The 18,308-nt window shown below is 54.5% G+C and overlaps 6 protein-coding genes across 6 annotated transcripts; 2 read left to right on the top strand and 4 right to left on the bottom strand.

The window, feature by feature from the left end:
• Positions 1 to 3,969: 3,969 nt before the first annotated feature.
• Positions 3,970 to 6,101, top strand: CABS01_11669 (uncharacterized protein; the record flags this gene model as incomplete). The annotated part of the gene is made up of 2 exons (XM_060545023.1): positions 3,970 to 4,469; positions 4,520 to 6,101. The coding sequence occupies 2 exons, from the start codon at positions 3,970 to 3,972 to the stop codon at positions 6,099 to 6,101; spliced, it is 2,082 nt and encodes a 693-aa protein (XP_060397438.1).
• Positions 6,102 to 8,017: 1,916 nt separating this feature from the next.
• CABS01_11668 (tannase and feruloyl esterase) lies at positions 8,018 to 9,727 on the top strand (the record flags this gene model as incomplete). Its single annotated transcript, XM_060545022.1, has 1 exon — positions 8,018 to 9,727. The coding sequence occupies one exon, from the start codon at positions 8,018 to 8,020 to the stop codon at positions 9,725 to 9,727; it is 1,710 nt and encodes a 569-aa protein (XP_060397437.1).
• A 127-nt stretch (positions 9,728 to 9,854) lies between these two features.
• CABS01_11667 (glycosyl hydrolase family 47) lies at positions 9,855 to 11,675 on the bottom strand (the record flags this gene model as incomplete). Its single annotated transcript, XM_060545021.1, has 1 exon — positions 9,855 to 11,675. The coding sequence occupies one exon, from the start codon at positions 11,673 to 11,675 to the stop codon at positions 9,855 to 9,857; it is 1,821 nt and encodes a 606-aa protein (XP_060397436.1).
• A 1,138-nt stretch (positions 11,676 to 12,813) lies between these two features.
• On the bottom strand, positions 12,814 to 14,585 carry CABS01_11666 (esterase; the record flags this gene model as incomplete). Its single annotated transcript, XM_060545020.1, has 3 exons — positions 12,814 to 13,208; positions 13,266 to 13,872; positions 13,926 to 14,585. 3 exons carry the CDS (start codon positions 14,583 to 14,585, stop codon positions 12,814 to 12,816), a joined length of 1,662 nt encoding a protein of 553 aa, XP_060397435.1.
• Positions 14,586 to 15,953: 1,368 nt separating this feature from the next.
• CABS01_11665 (uncharacterized protein) lies at positions 15,954 to 16,496 on the bottom strand (the record flags this gene model as incomplete). The annotated part of the gene is made up of 1 exon (XM_060545019.1): positions 15,954 to 16,496. One exon carries the CDS (start codon positions 16,494 to 16,496, stop codon positions 15,954 to 15,956), a length of 543 nt encoding a protein of 180 aa, XP_060397434.1.
• A 254-nt stretch (positions 16,497 to 16,750) lies between these two features.
• CABS01_11664 (uncharacterized protein) lies at positions 16,751 to 17,062 on the bottom strand (the record flags this gene model as incomplete). Its single annotated transcript, XM_060545018.1, has 1 exon — positions 16,751 to 17,062. The coding sequence occupies one exon, from the start codon at positions 17,060 to 17,062 to the stop codon at positions 16,751 to 16,753; it is 312 nt and encodes a 103-aa protein (XP_060397433.1).
• Positions 17,063 to 18,308: the final 1,246 nt, after the last annotated feature.

Genomic DNA, 18,308 nt, shown 5'->3' with positions numbered 1-18,308 from the left:
TGGACTCCGGGTCAGTCAGGTAAGCGCAACGGAACGGGTGTGATGGATTTTCAAGTCCGGCCAGGCTGGGAAGGCGCCTCTTGTTTCCAATCCCGTCTCATTCTCCTGCCTGCCTCCTTCCTGCGTTGACCATCTGCACCGACCACTCATTTTTCCACGTACTCCGTACGTTACCGTGAGGAAGGAACATTGGAGTCAGGGCCAGGCACCGCACCTGGTCCCAACGTGCGGCGCGCGGCTTGCGGCGTGCCTTCTTCAGGAACATCGTGTTGGACCCGTCTTGGTGCATCAGCTAAGGCACGGAAGTAAGGCAGGTCAGGTCGGGTAAACCGTAAAGTGCCTCAGGTACAGCAAGTGGCTGCCTCAAGTAAAACTACCTTTTCGTCTTGTTCCTGACTGTTTTCTGCGTGATGTAACGGAGAGAGGTACGGGTGCCTTATACCTACTACATTATACGTATTGGTGAGACACTTTTACAGAGTACATACCTATGACTGCGCATTGTGGAAGGCGCGGATGGATCGAGGCTGCATGTCATTGCCAGAGTCATCCTTCCCTGTTTGTTGCTGCCGTGCCGTCCGTACCTGACCTGGACCTGACCAAACTGACTTTTCACCGAACTACCTTACTACGTACTGCGTACACGGGCAGTAAGTGACCTCGCCCCTGCCCATATGAACCTTGTAAGTTTGGTTGTGCCTTCTTGAGTTCCTGCCCGTCGTCAGCCCGCGCAAAGTTCGGGCTGTGCCTTCCATTCGTCGCATCACAGGGCCTTGGCTTGTACCTTATCGCCTTATCCGCTTATCCTTATCGCCGCCCCTCCCTCGCCGCCGCCGGTCAATTTTGCCCATGGCTCCCCTCACTCATCCCTCCACCTCCACCTCCACCGTGGAAAGCCACACACAGGCACAGCACATCATCTCTTCCAGACTCGACCCTCTCTACTTGAGGGATTCTTGGATACTTACGTTGCCTTACCTTAATTGCTCTCTCTCCATCCATCGACATATCGAGTCATCCATTATTACCAGCTTACCGCTGGAAGAAATACACACCCAACCAACACATTGACGACGCCGAGCCGAGCCCCCCAATCCCGACCGCCGGCACGCACACTTTTTACAACATCATCAATACTCCGTACCGTCCATCACATTTGACACTCTTACACGGATATCCATGATATCTCGCCCAGTGACACTCTTCAGCTTCCGTTACCAACCTCCCACCGCTCGTTGTCGCATCCACATCTTTCAAGACCACTTTCTACGGATACCTTCTATACACGACACTATTACCGATACAGCACCACACCACCCCAGTCGAATACCTACATTCTACTCCATACACCAAGTAGCCGTGCCTCGGAGGCCAAGCATTCACGCATCCACGCACTCGCCCATCGTGGCACCGAATGCATCCTGCCGTTTATCCCTTTTGCGTCCGTATCCGTCCAACTTTGTCCCCGCCTACTCTACCGCCTACCCCTGCGTAGGGTAGCAGCACAGCGCATCGACAAGGAAAACGCCGCCAAAGTCAAAAGGTCCAGCTGCCAACAGCACAGGCAGGGCAAGGTTCTCGACGGTACGGTACCTTGCTGTACGGCTACGCTACAGCGTAATCCACAGGACGGGAATCCACTGCCTGGCGTATCATCCACCAGCACCCGCAAAAGCATCACCACCAACAACGGCGGCATCAAACTCCCAATACGGAGTATTACATCGGCGCATCGCAACCTCGGGCCAGATCCCTTACCTCACAGACTGGCTTGGCCGCCGTCCTTTTTGACTTTGACCTCGTCAACCTCGCAACTCGCACCCGTCAACAAACCCCTCCGAGTTCCCAACCTGGCCACCAATCCCCTGCGGTGCCTCGACCTTTCATCCTTTGTTCCTGGCAAACCCTCGAACCCACGGACAATTTTTTCCAAGACCAGCATTCGCATTGCGTCTTCCGTCTCTGCTTGTGTGCCTGCACTCGATCAAGACAGCCAGCCAGCCAGCCATAATCGGTACCTTACGTCTGGCCCACTGCCCTGTCTGGCACTGGCCACGCCGTCACAGCAACTCCGCCAACCAACCTCCCCGTGTGCCCCCTCGCCCTGGTGGTGGCCCGGCGCTGGAGTCACCACGTTCTCCTCCCTCTCGCAGACGCCTCGTCGCTTCTCGTGCCCCGCTACCTTAGCGACTTGGGCTGGCCGTCGCCTACACCTCGCTCGACACTGTCCTCCGTTTCTCACGCGCCCGTCAAGAGACCATCGACTGCCAGTTTACTCAAGGCGTTTTCCCGCCCGCAGACGGATGAGCAAGCCCCATTTCCCACCGTTCCGGCCACTCTCGCCTCCCGTCCGTCTCTAGTCCGTCCTAGTCCTGGGACATCGACCTCGACCTCGACCTTGACCCCCTCCCAACCGCCCGGCTGACTGGGATCTCACACCAAGCCGTCTGACTTTCATGTACCCCTTGTACCTCCCGCCAATCGACTCCACCAATACCACTACCGCCGCCAGGTCCTGGTTCTGACCCTGACCCTGGCGTCCGGCCCTGGCCCTGGACCTGGCCTGCCTTGGGTCCACCAACTCTTTCTCGTACACGAGTACCGCCAGCGCTTCCGTGTGCTGTGACCATCATCAACTACTTACGAATCCTCCCTCGCCCTCACTGCAGACCATATGCTTTATTCCTTTCTCCCCCTCTCTATCGCTCCCAGCAAGTTCCGGTGCACAGAGAATTGCCTGGGCTTTGACATTTAACATATCGCCAAAGAAGACTCTTTTGTGCCTTTCAGCCCGCTCCCTCCAAGAATCAGGACCATCACAGCCTGCTCTATAACGCTCGGTACTTGAGCTGATATTCGGTCTATACGGATACTGCAAGTCAGCAACCTACGAAATCGTCTACTAAAACGCAAGGCACCCAGCTTGCAAACCCGTCAACTCGGATCTTGATTGGCATTGGACCGGACTACATTGGTTCTGCGATAGCCCACAGACACTCCCACCCAAATTCGCCGACTTGGTGCGCCGGATCCCCCAAGACGCACACGACGCACACCCCCAAGAGGAGGCTGGTTGGTTGGCTCCTCCAACCCATCTTAGACAAACTCCGCCCAGCTCTCGACACTACCTGTCGCTAGACTCGAACGAACGCAAGCAGGCGTAAAGCCGGAGGCAGGGGGAAGAAAAGTCAGCGAGGAACCACTGAGAACCACTTTACTGCAGCCAGCAGGGTCAGATCAGGGCACGTCTTTCATCATCGACCATTCATCGCCACACTCCCCTGGCAGGTCCTTTTCTAGAGCCGCCTGCCCCTCGCCTTGCTTTCTCCGTACCAACTTGTCTCTCTTCTCTTCGTCCTCCACTCTGCTCCGTTATACTACGAAATACGCAGTCGGTATCCGTCCTCAACCGCGCTACCGCTACCAAACCGGCCTTGCACCTTGTTCCAGCAGACCACCCCACTCTCCCAGGCCTGGGGGGAATAGATCATCGACGTCGGTCGCACTTCCATCGGCGCTCCACGACTCTCATCTCTACACACATCCGGCTCACGACACCTTTGTCGCCCTTTCAAAGCCCGTTGCTGCCGCCGCCGCCACCACCACCATCACTTCCTCCTCCTCTTCCTCTACGCATACTTGGACCGGAGAGACATCCAAAGAGTTCGAAACCAGACAGCAACTTCTCGGATGACTTGATTCAGATTCGGGACATTTTTTCTTCTTTCTTCTTCCCTTTACCCCCTCTCATTCCGCCCTTTCCCCGCCCTTCTTCAGCCCGCTCTCCTCCCGGCTCAAATCATTCTCAAATACCACCTTCCGCAGCCTGCACTCCCCGCACCTGTGTCGCTTTTGTGCTCGACTCGGCCTCGCGAGCCTGCGTCTGCACTTTCTCCTCCACAGCGAGAGGAATTCACCAGGCTGTCCTCCTCGACGCCCGCTTATCCTGAATCACAGCACAGTTTGAACATGGCCGCTGCATTTAGACCAGTAAATTCGCCATTACCCGGTGCCGATGTAAAGATGGACGACAAGATGATGACGACGTCACCAACCACACCGAAGCCAAGCACTGCACCGCTCCCGCAGACACCACAGCCCATGGCCGAGGACGTGAAGACGCCCACGAAAGCAACTTTCAGCAGTGGCAGTGGCACCACTGGTCTGGCATCCCAGAAGCCTTTGCCAAGCTCGCCATTTCCCCAGGCTGTTCAGGTTCCCGAGAGTGCCGAGAAGGTCAAGACCCCGACAAGAGCAAACTCACAACACTCAAGGAGATCAAGGGACTCGGAGGATGTGGACATGGACGAGTCCGACGGCGAAGGTGAAGAGGGATCTGACGACGACAGTGTGAATGCCGATGGTACCAGATCCAACAAGAAGAAGAAGTCACAGCGATTTTATTGCACGGATTATCCGCCCTGCAACTTGAGTTTTACCCGAAGCGAACATTTGGCCAGGCACATTCGGTAGGCTCTCTATCGTCCCCATAGATGACGATCTTTGCTAATCGTCCCAGGAAACACACCGGCGAGAGACCATTCCAGTGTCACTGCTCGCGCCGTTTCTCCCGTCTCGATAACCTGCGACAACACGCACAGACGGTGCACGTCAACGAGGATATCCCCATAGATTCCTTGGCAGCGACTGGTGCTAGGTTCCAGAGGCAGATGCGCACTGAGCGTGTGCGTCAGCAGGGCGGCAGGGCTCGCGCATCAACAGCTGGCAGCGCGCCTGGTCCCGTCAGGGGTCACTCCAAGTCGCTCTCGACATCCAGCATCGCCAGCGTGGGCTCTATCGGGTCAGCTTTTGGATCTCGAGACGATATTCGACGACGCCCGCCGCCTCTCGTTATGGCAAGCGACCCCCGCTCCCGCCTGTCACTCGAATCGTACCGAAGTGCCGGAGACGGTCCATACGGCTATCGCCCTGTCTCGCCAACTGACTACAGCACACCGACGTCAGCCACCTTCTCTACCGGTCAAAGCAGTCCGCGATGGGGTTCGGCAATCGCTTCTCCTACTACCACGCACTCCCGATCTCACAGCATGTACTCTTCTGGCTCCCGGACTCCGGGCCGGCGACTCAGCGTGCCCTCCGGCGTCAATCCTTTTCAGTCACCGCACGGCGCACCGGTCAACAGAATTGTCTACGGCAATGGGCCTGTCAATACTTCCAATATGGGAGCCTTCTCCCCCGCCCCCAGCAGCCACCTGGCATCGCCGACAACGCCGACATCAGCATGGTCTGGCAGGAGGGACTCGACCTCGTCTAACGCAGACGAGGCTTGGCGCAGGCGAACTTGGCATCCTGACACGAGGACCTTCAACACCAATACCAGCCACCTCAGCAACGTACTCACTCCCGGTCAACTTCAGCCGAATCCCGCGCCGCCCATCGCCAATGCGCCCAATCCTCAGCAGACGCTTCGGTTGCCTGGCATTGAATCCTTTGACCCTCTGCCATCGAGACAGGTGTCGCCCCCAAGACGAATCCCGTCGCCGATGATGGTCGATGCGGAGGGCGGTCACCGCCGGCCCATGCTTCCCGGCACCGAAGCTGTCGCTGATGAACGGCGGAATGTGGCCCAATGGGATATGAGCTTGCACCGGGGCCTGACAAGACTGGACATTGCCTCCAACACGACACCTCCTCGCGATAGCGCCGGGGCGTGGGCAAACGAAGTGAACCAGGCAGTGCAGGCACAAGCAGAGCAGGTTCGCTTGAACCCGCCGACTGTGCGATTCGAGGTCGACCAGCCCTCGTATGCCAACTCGGGTGCATTCACTCGCAATCATCAGCACACGATGTCGGCGCCGTCGTTTGCACACAGGGACACTAAACGCCACGGATGGTACCATGGTCCTATGGGAAGCAACGTTCACGGACCTCGCCCGGAAGCGCCCAGCCAAGATCCTCGTGGACCCCATGTCAACCGCATGGTCCATCCCAATATGGGTCACTTTGCTGGTTTTCCGGGACGACAGCCTGAGCCGCAGCAAGCCCAGCAGCAACAGCCCGGCAATCCTGACCCTCTGAGACGTTTGGAGGCGCTGGTGGCCGTTGCCACGAGCGAGGGAACCACTGCCACTGCGTACTGAGACTCTTGTGCATCATCAATACGCCTCTTTACAGTCCTTTTACCATGCCCCGAGAGGCGATGGTACATATACGCAACACGACTGACGAATTTCCTTCTCCCTTACTTGGAATCTATGTCGGCAGAGCTTTCAGTCTTTGCATGACATACAGTCGCTTTCTTATCATGATATCCCGTTTTCTATCAAGTTGGTGGGCAACTGCATTTTATCTATGGCAGGCGTTGATACATAGCGTTGAAATTGATTTCCTATCTCTCTGGGTGTCACCACCCTCATCTCAGCTCATCTGGATTACGGTCGACTTTTCCACTTTCTCTTTCTATTCATTTTTCCTTTTCATTTCGATATCCTGCTTCGACATTTACGGTTTCCTTTTCAGTTTGCCATCAGGTTTGGTTTACCATTGACGGTTTTTTTCTTTTCTGGCAGCGATTTCGCAAGTAGAATTTCCTCATCTTTGTTTTTGATTCCCCGTAACGCTTGCTCACGATCAATGAGATACCCACTCATTCCGGGATGATGGATTCAGTGGTGGATAGTAATGTGTCGCTCTCTCGGCGGTTGAGACAGACGGACAGTGGGCCTGCACGGATGTATATGGAAGCAGGCCAAGGAACGGAGGCAAAGGTTGGCGGATATGCGTGTGGACGAGATACCCGAGCTTGGTAACGACTGGCGGCTTTGCTTTATGGAAAGCCTGGTCGATGCTCACAAAGTTGGAAGCGATGGTTTCAAGGCCATCACCAAGGATCGGGCGGTATACATGTGTCTGTAGGCGTACAACCGGAAGGAATAACGACGCACATGCTCTCAATGATTATCTTATCTGGAAACTGTTCACTCTCTCTCCTGGTGAATGATGTGGCCCATGAATTTGCTTGTGATGAGGGGAAGCGTACTAAAGTAGGGCGAGGGACGACCAGCCTTTTTATGCACGATGATGTGGTTCATGTAAGCGGTGCTGCAGCTTGTCTATCAGCCGCCAGCCAATGAAGCAAGTTCAGTGACGGCGATCAAGAGATTGGGAGACGCGGGGGGGCAGGATTGATGGATTTGCGCCGGGTTCACACTTTGATTAGGGGAGTAATGACGGATGGTCTTTGAAGTTGGCCGTGTACGGACGGGGCGCGGATATGTCGCAACCCGGCTCGTTCGGGGGAATGCCGATCGTGTCTGCCGAGTTTTTTCTTCAGCGGTCAGGCCGTTGGGAGGTGGATCTGGGGGACCGGGGCTGGGAAATGCCGGTTCTACGCCGGTATGAACGCTTTCTCACTCCCCCGCCTGTATAGAGTTACTGGAGCTGTTTTCTGATTACTTCTGTGTCTTTTGAGGTTCGGGGTTTGGACGGGCCCCGGGAGTCCGTGGGGTATCATTGGCACGTCGAATGAGGAGTTTGAGCGAACTTTGGACGTTGTTCTTGGTTTTCTTTCAGTAGTATACAAACTAAGTAGGTAAGTAAGTTGCAAGGAAAAGACTACGTGTTGGCAATCGACGACTGCACGTTATTTTCGAGTAGGTTTTCCAGGTCGCCGACGAGGCCAAATATGGGACACGAGCTCCTTTTGCTTTGAGGGGATTCGTCCGATGATCTGTTTCGAGATATCCGGGAGTCGGGCGGAGCGGTTACTGGTAGTTCCCCAGTTTGAGCCCGGTAACAACGCGGGGGAAGAAGAGGAGGGCGGGGAAGAGTTGAAGACTTGTGGCCTGGAGAACGGAGTCGTTAGCTTGACACTTTGGTATCCACAATGTTACAAGAGACGAACGGAGTCGAGGGATGGGATGAGTATTTATTACGGACTCACCGGGTAGTGTCCTCTGGTTCTGTCTCTTAAGAAGTACGGAAACTAGTCTTACCCCCTCTTTGTAGGACACTTCATCTTCGTTCAACGACAACACTGATACACTTTGAGCACATCATGTTTTCCAAACCACCGAATTCCCCAGGCCTCCTCGGGACGACACTCCTCACCCTCGCCGCCCTCACAAGCTCAACCTCGGCATCCACATCCCCAAAATGCGACCCTTCAACCTTCACGTTCCCCTCCATCCCAGGCCTCCAACACATCAAAACAACAGCCGTCCAAGTCCACAACTACACCTCCTTTCCAAACCGCCTCTCTGAAGCGTCCCTCGCGACAACATCCGCCTCCGCAACCGGCATCCCCCCCTTCTGCAACGTCACAGTCTCCTACACGCACCCAGGCCACGACGACCTCGTCAACGTACACGTCTGGCTTCCCCTCGAGAAGAGCGCGTGGAATGAGCGGTTCATGGGGTTAGGTGGCGGCGGGTTCGTTGTCGGGGAGGTAGATGGCGATGGACCGAGTGCGGCGATTCAAGAAGGGTACGTTGCTGCTGTCACGGACGGCGGACACCTCGCGAGTTTGCGGCCTGATGTATGGGCTTTACGAGGCCCGGGGAACATTGATTGGCCGCTGCTGGTCAACTTTGGATATCGGAGTCTTCACGAGCTCGCTGTCGTGGGGAAGGCCGTGCTGAGGGCGTATTATGATGCTGAGGAGAGGTATAGCTACTTCAAGGGGTGTTCGACGGGCGGGAGGCAGGGGTTGGCTGTTGCGCAGCGGTACCCGGGGGACTTTGACGGGGTGTTGAGTATGTGTCCGGCCGTGGAGTTCCCTGCCATGGTGACGTCGTTGTATTTCCCGCAGTTGGTTATGCGGTGGAGGGGGTATTGGCCTTCTGGGTGTGAGTTGGAGGCGATTGTGAAGGCTGGGGTTGAGGCGTGTGATTTGGGTGATGGGAGGAGGGACGGGGTTATTGGGCGGTTGGGGGAGTGTGGGTTTGATGTGAGGACGGCGGAGGGGAGGGAGTTTGGTTGTGATGGGAAGGATGGGGAGAAGATTGAGGGGAGGGTTTCGAGGGGGGCGGTTGAGGTTGTTGAGGAGGTTGTGGGGGGTGTGCTGGATGAGGAGGGGAGGGAGATGTTTCCGAGTTATGTTCCTGGGACGCAGTTTGCTGGGCTGCTTGCCATGATGAATAGTGTCTGTGAGGACGAGACGGATCGGACGAGGTGTGCAGGTGTGCCGTTCTCCGTGACGGATGAATGGATCCGGCTGTTCATCGAGAAGGATCCGGCATTTGATCCGGCGTCGATGTCGAGGGAGACTTTCCGGGACGTATTCCGGCGGGGAGTCGAGGAGTACGATTCCGTCATCGGGACGCCCATCCCGGATATGAGAAGATTCAGGGAGCGCGGGGGGAAGGTTCTCATGTGGCACGGTATGGCGGACCAGGCTATCTCTATCAAGGTCGGAAGGGGACTGTTTGAGAAGGCCAAGGGGATCGAGGCGAAGCGCGGAGTTGAGATTGAGGAGTTTTGGAGGTATTTTGAGGTTCCTGGGGTGAATCACTGCGTTTCGATGTATGGAGCGCCGTTTCCCTGGAGTGCGTTGGAGAAGTTAAGAGCGTGGGTCGAGAGGGGTGTTGCGCCGGAGCAGTTGGATGCGAGGGGGTTCAAGATTGGAGAGGATGGGAAGGTGGTTGTTGATGAGGAGGTTAGAAGGATTTGTCTTTATCCGGAGGAAGGCGTTTGGAATGGGAAGACTTGGGTTTGTGTAAAGCCCGGAGAGAAGATTGAGGTGATCGAGGAGAAGGAGGAACTTTGAGGGAGGTTTTGAGGGATGCTTGCTTGAGGGGATCAAACAAGATATCGAGGCAATAAGGCACATCAGTTGTTTATAATCCGGCCATGATATTTATACATATGATATATACAGCAACATTGACACCACCTCACTTCCATCGTCTGAAGGGATGCGCCTCGGTATTAAACACAAACTCATCCAAACTCACCAACCCAGGCTCGCTAAAGATGAGATAAAAGTACTTCAACGTCTCCCCCATCCAGAATGACTCCATCGAGTCCGACTGCGGAGGCCGTCCCTCGGCCGTGACATCCCAAACCGCCGTGTTCGCCAGCTCCGTACTCGTGACGTTGTCAATGGACGAAAACATGTCCCACGCCGAGTCTAACAAGCTCGTGTCGGCTGTGGTGCGGTACATGATGAACACACTTTCAATTGCCTCGGGGCGGAGAATATAGCGCCGGTCCGGAACGGCGGAGAATCCTGGAACAAGGCGGTCCTTTTTGATGATTTCGTCTGCGGTGAGAACCTCGTCGTCGTCCTTTCTCTCTGCCCGTTCGAGGACGTGCTTTTTGTAGAGGGCTTCGTCCCATGCGCATTCTTGCTTGGAGGGGCAGGGGACCATGTAAAACGTCTCCGGCATGATGCCATGCGGGAAAGACTTGTAAGCGTACACACACCCGTCGACAAGTTTCCTCGCCACAGACACTTCGTCGGGGTGGTTGAATAGCTTCCCACCAAGCGCAAGAAGCCCACCCATGAAGCAAACAAGGTGCTGGCCCTGCGGCTCCTGTTCAATGGTGCGTACGCCGTTGGCTTCGCGCGAGTGTGCCTGCCCCGCGATGAGGATATCTTCGTTGGTCGGCGTCATGGGCCGGAAGAGGTTATGTTCGATGGCGGGCTTCACGGCGGATTCGTACATGGACTTGTACATCCCGCTGCGTCCGCCTACGAGGGCGGACATTTTGGGGAGGTATTCGTAGAGGGAATCGGCCATGGCGCCGAGGGTGAAGTCGTCCCCTTGGTTGAAGACTTCGTCTTTGGGGTTCACGACTAGAGGCCAGAGACCGGGGATGTTGGTTTTGTTTTGTTGGCGTTCGAAGATTTCCATAATCCGTTGGGTTGCGTCCCAGAACTTAGGGTCGCCTGTCAGTATTGAGAGGCGTGTGAATTCCATGGATAGGCTCCCTATCTCCGCTACCAGAGCACCGTTGCCGACGTCCTGGGCGTCACCGCGGGCTGCATCGCCCACTTTCCAGCGAGTTATGGGCATGCGGTTGGGCGTGTCGAAAGCCTTGTAGAGCATCTCGCCGACTTCGGCTGCTTTCCGGAGGAGTCGGGCGTCGCCCGATAGGTCAAACGCCGAAAGGAAGCCGCCCAGGTAGCGGATCGTTGTCTCAAAGACGTTGATTTCGTCGAGGTCGGTGTGTGTAAAGTCGATTGTCGCCGCGGCGGCGACAGCCTCGTCGAAGTCGGACTTCATGTCCATGATCCAGAGGGTGTCGAGGGAGTCCACGAGGGTCGCGGCCCAGCCGCCGAACGTGTTGCGGCCTTTCCCGGAGACGGGAGTGAGTTCGTCGTACATCCATGCGTTGTCGCGGTAGGATTCCCATGCTTTGGCAAAAGCTTTCTTGACGGCTTGCTGGCGTTCTCCGCGGACGCGGCGTTGGGTACCGGTCTCGGGTGGGAAATGGGCCTGAACTTGGGGGAAGCGGACGTGGGGACATGTTGGGAGTTGTCGTAGGGGAGTCGGGGCTGGGTAGTTGACCTTTCTCGTCCTCCAGAAGTAGTGTTTGTCATCTTCTGTCTGCCATTGGACTGGCTTAGGAGGGAGTGATGTTTGCGATAACGAAGATATCGATGGTAGGGTTGGCAGTCTAGAGTCACTCTGCCAGAAGATGCACAGAAGCAATAACACGGGCACAGCCCAGAAGATGAAGCATGGTTGTCTTCTTCGAGGGACAATCATCTTGAAAAATGCAGCAGAGATGATTGATGAGAGCAGAGAGGTTCAAGAGGGCCCCTCGATCCCCTCCTCGTCTGTCCCCTGACATGCTCTCTTTATGAACCCCAGGCATATCCTCTCCTTTGTACTCTGTCCGTTTGGCCCCATCTTGGCGGTTAGCAAACATGCTGTCAGGATCATATTGCGGCCCCCATGTCCCATTGCGAACAGCATGTCGCCAGCTCAAAGACGCCTGGCACCCTATTTCCCGCTACTATGATGTGATGAACGAAAGTCTAATGATGAGAAAGGGTTGCATTCAGGCACGGGAAGAGGCCATCTTCCACGGGTAAGGTTGCGGACGGCGTCTATTAGCCTAGATTTATGCTCACCCATCTTCTTGATGAAGGTTAGCAGGGTTACATCGTGAAGGAAACCCATGCGAAAATGCAAGGGGGGCTGAGTGCAGCTCTGCGTTTCCGTCACCAACAACGACGAGAACCAACAGAGAAACGCGGAGTGGTCGTTGCCCCCACTGTTCATGCATAGCGCGATGCGCCACGCCGTCTTGGTGCTGCAGGTTGTTCTATTTACCTCCTTTATGTCAAACGGGCTGGGTTGTTTGCGCAGCGCTTCTCGGCTGGGAAAGCGGCGGTTGAGATTTGAGAGCTGCGCCTGTTTGAGGCCGCATGAGCCGTGGCCTCATAAAGATTGAGGCACAGTTTAGGCGAGCGGCGTAGCAACAAGTAATCTACCAAGTCAATGAGGGGCGGTTTCACGAGGTCAGATTGTTGTTTGCTTTGCTTATTTGATGGGAGATCAGACCCCTCACCATCCTCATGAGGTAGCCAAATAGTGACCTCGCTTGGTAGTATTAATGCGCCGCGAAGACTCCTATCCAGTGCGTCATCCCACCACTTGGCTGTTAAGCTGGTATCTGTACGTTGGAAGGACAAGTTTCTTAGATCCCGGAGACTACCTCAGTCATACAAGGCTTTTGATATGAGTTCCGCCAATAAATCCAAATCACCCAATGCGATGTTCATTCTCACGTATGGCCTTAAAAGGAGAGTATCCCTCTGTTACTTTGCTTATTTACTTGTTTATGAATACATACAACGGAAGGTCCTATGACTAGGGGGTATCAATAGCATCATCGCACTTAGTACCACAGAGCCTTATTCCAGAACTTGGCCTGGGCATTCGCCAGGTCATCCTCCTCAAGGTAAAAGGTGGTGTTGAAGACGAGCTGAGTGCCGGCAGCAGAGCTGCTGCCGTACTGGGGCCACTCGATCTTGTCCTCGGGCCACATGGTGTTGGGGTTGCCGGTCAGGACGAAGGACATGAGGTACTTCTGCATCATGACGGCGACAGTGGCATTGACGGAGGTAGAGCCACCGCCGGGTCCGCCGGCACCACCCGAGGGAGGGCCACCTGCGCTAGAGGAAGCGGTTGCCGAAGCGGCGGCGGAGGTAGCGGTTGAGTTTGAGGTGGTGGAGTTGGACGTGGTGGTGCCGGTGCTGGAGGTGGAGTCGGAGAGGGAGTAGGTGCTGTACCCTGTTTTATGTGTTAGATGATATATGACACGTAGAATAAGAGGAGAAATAAGCTTACAGTAGTAGCTCTGGTCAGTGCCGTGAGTGGCCTGATCAAGCGCAACCATTGCGTTCCAGGTCTGGTTGTTCATGGCGTGGGTCAGAGCCAGGTTATGGGCAGTCAGATCAAAGTGCTGCTTCATGTCGGAGAAGCGCAGACCCGGGGAGGTGTAGTCATCTTCGGGGTAAAGCGACAGGATCTCGTCGACAACGGCATCGTTGATGGCGGGGAAGAAGATGCGGAGATAAGCAGCGACATCCTCGGTGGTGTTCACGCCGTCGTAGGCCTGGCCGTTGGCCTCGTGCTGCTCGTGGGTGATGACGACGGGGCCGGAGAAGTTGAAGCGGCGCTGGTAGAACTGGGCCTCATAGGTGTCGGCGATGATGTCGCCGTCGACGCGGGGCTGGAACTGGTAGTCGTAGGCGTCCTGGACCGTGGTGGCGGCCGTGTTGAGGGTATCGAAGTCGATGGAGCGCATGCACTCGAGGCTGCCGCCGGAGCAGCCGGCCTCGGTGGAGACGTTTTGCCAGAAGGCTTCGGCGTGCTGGTGGCCGGCGCCGGGGACGAAGCCGGGAGACATGACGTAGGCGCGGTTGTAGAGCTGTTCGGCGTGGCCAGCGAAGCGCTTCAAGGGGGTCAGCTTAGATGCCTAAAGGTTAGTTGAAGACGAGTACTTACAGTCATCTGGAAGAGAGTCTGGGAGCCACCGGCAGAGAAGCCCACGGCGGTGACATCGTCGGGGTTACCGCCAAAGTTGCTAATGTACTTCTTGGTCCACTCGAAAGCGGCCGTGACGTCCCAGATTGCGGTGTTGGAAGTACCACCCTCGTGCAAGAAGGTAGGACCGTTGGCAAGGCCAGTCATACCGAGGCGATAGTTGTACGCGACGTAGACGAAGTCGGTGGAAAGGTCAAAGAGACCCTCCGGAGTGTTCTCGGACTTGCTTCCGCCAGTGAAGCCACCACCGTAGGTCCACACCATCACGGGGAGGTTCTTGCCCGCAGCATTGGCGGGAGCCCAGACATCGACGTAAAGGCAGTCCTCGGCGGAGCTGCAGGCGACATCGGCCGAGGCCAGGTCACCAGTGTTGACTTCCGTCTCGACAGGGGGCGCTTGGGGCTTGGCCCATCGAAGGTCGCCGGTGGGAACGGCGGCGTAGCGGATGTTTTGGTACTTGTAGTAGCCGACGGACTCGTTGCCGGCGGTGGCGACGACGGTGCAGTAGTCGAGGGTCACGGACGGGAGGGATCCGGAGCCGGAGGTTGCTGTCGGGGCTGGGGCGGTAGTCTGGGCCGCGGCCGAAGCTGCCATCAGCAGGCAGGTGTTTGTGAACTTCATCTTGGTTTCAAGCTTTGAAGCGAAGGTGAGCAGCGATCGGGATGTGTTGTTGGTTTGCGATGCTCATCAAGAACCTCTACACTTCAGGGCTGACATCGTGGGCTGTTTATATAACACAAAGCCTCCAACTTCAACTCCCTTTTTCGATCGGACTTTTCACCAAGACGGTGATCGCCGTGCTAACCGGTAAGAGGGACGCGTCCTCCGAGCCGGGTGACGTTGTCCACATCTGAGCCTCATTTGCAAATCGTCATGCTAGCCCCTCGGGAAACCCAACATTAAGGGTCATTTCGACAAACAAGCGTCGTGGGGAAAATCTTTGGGTCTGCGAGGTTTGTTTTTAGAAGGTTAAACAAATGCACAATTGGCCGATTTGGCTCGCAATAGCCCCACCGAGAGGGCCTTATTAGTGGGATGAACTCTTAGTGTGGCTCATGTTCATGAATCGCCTGCGCGGCTTCGCCATCCCTTGGCTCTAGCGCAAGGAACTTACCGTCCCCTTTAACTCGATTTTGACTTTTCTGAGTCCACATGTCTAAACACTTCCTCGGCGACCTTTGCTTTCCCCAGGTTCAGGATTCGAGAAGAGTCGTTGGTCCTTGGGGGCGGCAAAGGTTGAAGCTTGACGCGCCGATCTTCAGCCCAGCCAAGCCCGGCGGAGTGTGGGAGGTGGGGTTGAAGCGAGAGACGGGCCGGAACTAATATCGAGAACATCTCTGATCACATCAGTGATCACACTCTACCCACTTCCCGAGTTACGATGAAAAACGTGGATCTGATAAATGGGTATCAATTCAATCTTCGGATCTCCCGACAAAAGTGCTCATATCTTGATGGTTTAGGGAGGTCTTTACCCACGTCAGTCACGCTTCGCTCTTTTCCTACCCCTCAACCGATAGAGCCGGCCGTTAAGATGAATGATTGCTGTTAGTGACCAATCGCGAAACCAAAACTGAGATGCTTCCATGATACTCGAAGTCGATACGCAATCCCGCTCAAATTATCATTCCTGCTCTGTAGCATCTGTATTATTGGCCCATTACACTATACTCCTTCTCAACCAATGCCAATTCTGATCAACTCATGTTAAGACAATCTCTTTAGCGACCACAACCACGAAATCTAGCCACATCCGTTTCGTCAGATATTCCATCAACATCAGGCAACTGGGACATGGCTTCTGACTGGTCACGATCTCCACTTTGGTGAGCGTCTCCATGTGCTGGTAGTGGAATAAGATCTCAAGCCTGATCTGTCTGTCGCGATCATCCTCGTTCTCAATAAACAGCTGATGTTTATGCGCGACGAAGCAAAGCAACTCAGCTACAACGTGACTGGCGTGGTACATACCCCTCACAGAATCAGGATCTAACTCGTGTTCCTCAAAGTGAACCCGATTCTCTTCGCAAAGCTCAGCGTCTTGTGAGCCCAGTAGTTGGAGTCCAGCCTGCTGTAATCGTTGCCACCAAACGGGGACTGGGAGCCACCACTAGTCCAACCGCCAACGGCAAAAACCGGCTCAAATAGTCTGCCTCGGAGGAGAACCCTTATTGTCTGATCCTGTTGCGCGATTGGGATGTCTCGTCTCGGATTTATCAAAAGAGCAGTCTTCGCGACTGGCGATTTTACAAACCGGGGTTGGAACAAATTGGCGAGTTCGGACTTGGCGACTTGGGCTTGTAAAGGAGGCGCAACTCCGAGAAGTGCCCTGATATGTCTTAGACGACTCTTTGACTTGAATGGTTTCTCCGCGTAGTCGACATGTCGATACTCCCTCTCTTCATCGATTCTCTCATTCTCCTCGGCAAATTCTGCAGCGACACGCCCGTCTCGATCTTTCTGTTGCGCATTTGCCCCGGCGGCGAGGACTATCCCGACTAATTCGACGCGGATCCAGAGAGCTGCCTCCATTAGGGGTGTACGGCCTCGGTTGTCACCTGCATTGACGTCTGCGCCTAATCGTAAGAGTTCCTGAACGTTTGTGCGATTGTCATGAGCTACTTCTATAGATAGCCTCGAAGATCCTAGAGTTCCTTAATGCGTAGGTCGTGGTTGAAGTGAGGGCAAGTCGCGTAGTCGTGGACGCAACCCCAACGATCCTCTTTTTCACTTGCTTCTGTATCAAGCTTCAGAAATGCTCTTGTCCGGGCTGGCCCAATGCCATTTTATTGCGTCTCGTTTCCAGCAGGAATAGCGTGGTCTTTGACACTGATGTTCTCAAACCGGTCCGTCACGCTGATACGATGATCCAAACGGCCGGACCCAGGCAGAGCGTTCAATCCAGATTTCCTGAAACCAACGGTTTCAAAACACTGAAAGTGTGATTCTTCGTTCTTTTCGGAAGTAGATGTCTTGATCTCCCAGGAAAGCCATCTCACAGCATCGTTCTTCTCAAAAGGGAAGACAAGCCTGTATGCGTAGCCGGCGGTATGGCATGGTGCAACAAAGAACCACATGGTCGCAGGCCTCATGCTCATGAGATTGCTCGCAGAAAGGGCATTCGGCGAGTGCCCATGTGGTGTCCCATCATAAGACTCTCGCAATCGCTCGAGAGCCGTTTAATCGCTGGAATTTGGAAGCTAACGATGATGATGGGATCGTCGAGTTTTGTGTAGTCGAGGCCATTTCAAGTCGTGATGATTTGCGTTCGTGCGGGCTGAGAGCTGAATAATGACGTGCGTCGCGAGAACTCGGGGAAGAGAGAATGAAAAACTAGGAATCAGAAATCTCAATTCTCACACCTGTTCCAATCTCGATGACTTATTCCAATGTTCGAATAACGGTTTTGGCCTAGGTCAAATATCGAAGCTTAGTAACGGATTAATCCGATATGAGGACCTCAAACATGGTGGTTAACTCGCATTATTACAGCGAGCTTACTTCTCATCATGTTCTTCCCTCGTACTCCCGTAATGGATTTTGAGTTTCTGAGACCTGTCTCAAGTGCTTATCAGCGATGAAATGGGCCATTTGTAATTGATGACTCTGCTGACCTTGGGCAGTGATTCGGTTTAGGTATTCGTCATACCGAATACGAGCATCCAGGACATGGCTATTGCTATGATATAATGTGACCACTCAACATGATCTCATTACGCTATCATTATCATGAGTCTACACACTAGTATCATTGGAGATTCTGAAATCAGGGCCTAATGTTTTGGCGTCACACTGGAGAAGTTGCGAAGTCTCCATGAAGCCTGAAGCATCTATTGTGTGGAAACTCTAGGGTCTCTATGAAGCAGAGAGACAATTGAGAATTGAGGCCACAAGTGACTGTCCCTATCACTGGTCCTAAACGTCGTTTCCTGCGAGCCTCCTTCGATCTGAACCATGGCTAATGACATGCAGCACATTTGCTTACTGAAGTTCGACTCCGAGGCTTATCTGCGACTGAAGAGTCAAGTCTCGACATTGATAGAAAAGTTGAGAAACAAGTCAAAAAAACTTCTTGACCGTTGGGTCAATCTCAGTCCGAGTGACTTTTGTTGCTGAGTGCTATAGCTCGCAAATACATCCTCACGTCTAAAATACTGGAAGACATGTATAGCGAACAATCCATAACAGAACATTTCCTAGACACTTACACATCGCTCCACAAATCTTAAAGAAGCCCTTCACGAGAATCAATCCAGACACGAGCAATCACCATCACCACTAATCTATTGCTGCTATCGGGGATGTTTGGATGTAATCATCTATTGACCGTTGCTGGGTTAACGA

Source organism: Colletotrichum abscissum, assembly GCF_030869225.1.
Source record: "Colletotrichum abscissum strain IMI 504890 chromosome Unknown Scaffold_32.1, whole genome shotgun sequence".
Taxonomy (NCBI): Eukaryota; Fungi; Ascomycota; class Sordariomycetes; order Glomerellales; family Glomerellaceae; genus Colletotrichum; species Colletotrichum abscissum.
The sequence above is the reverse complement of the archived record's forward strand: the minus strand, read 5'-3'. Positions and strand labels throughout refer to the sequence as shown.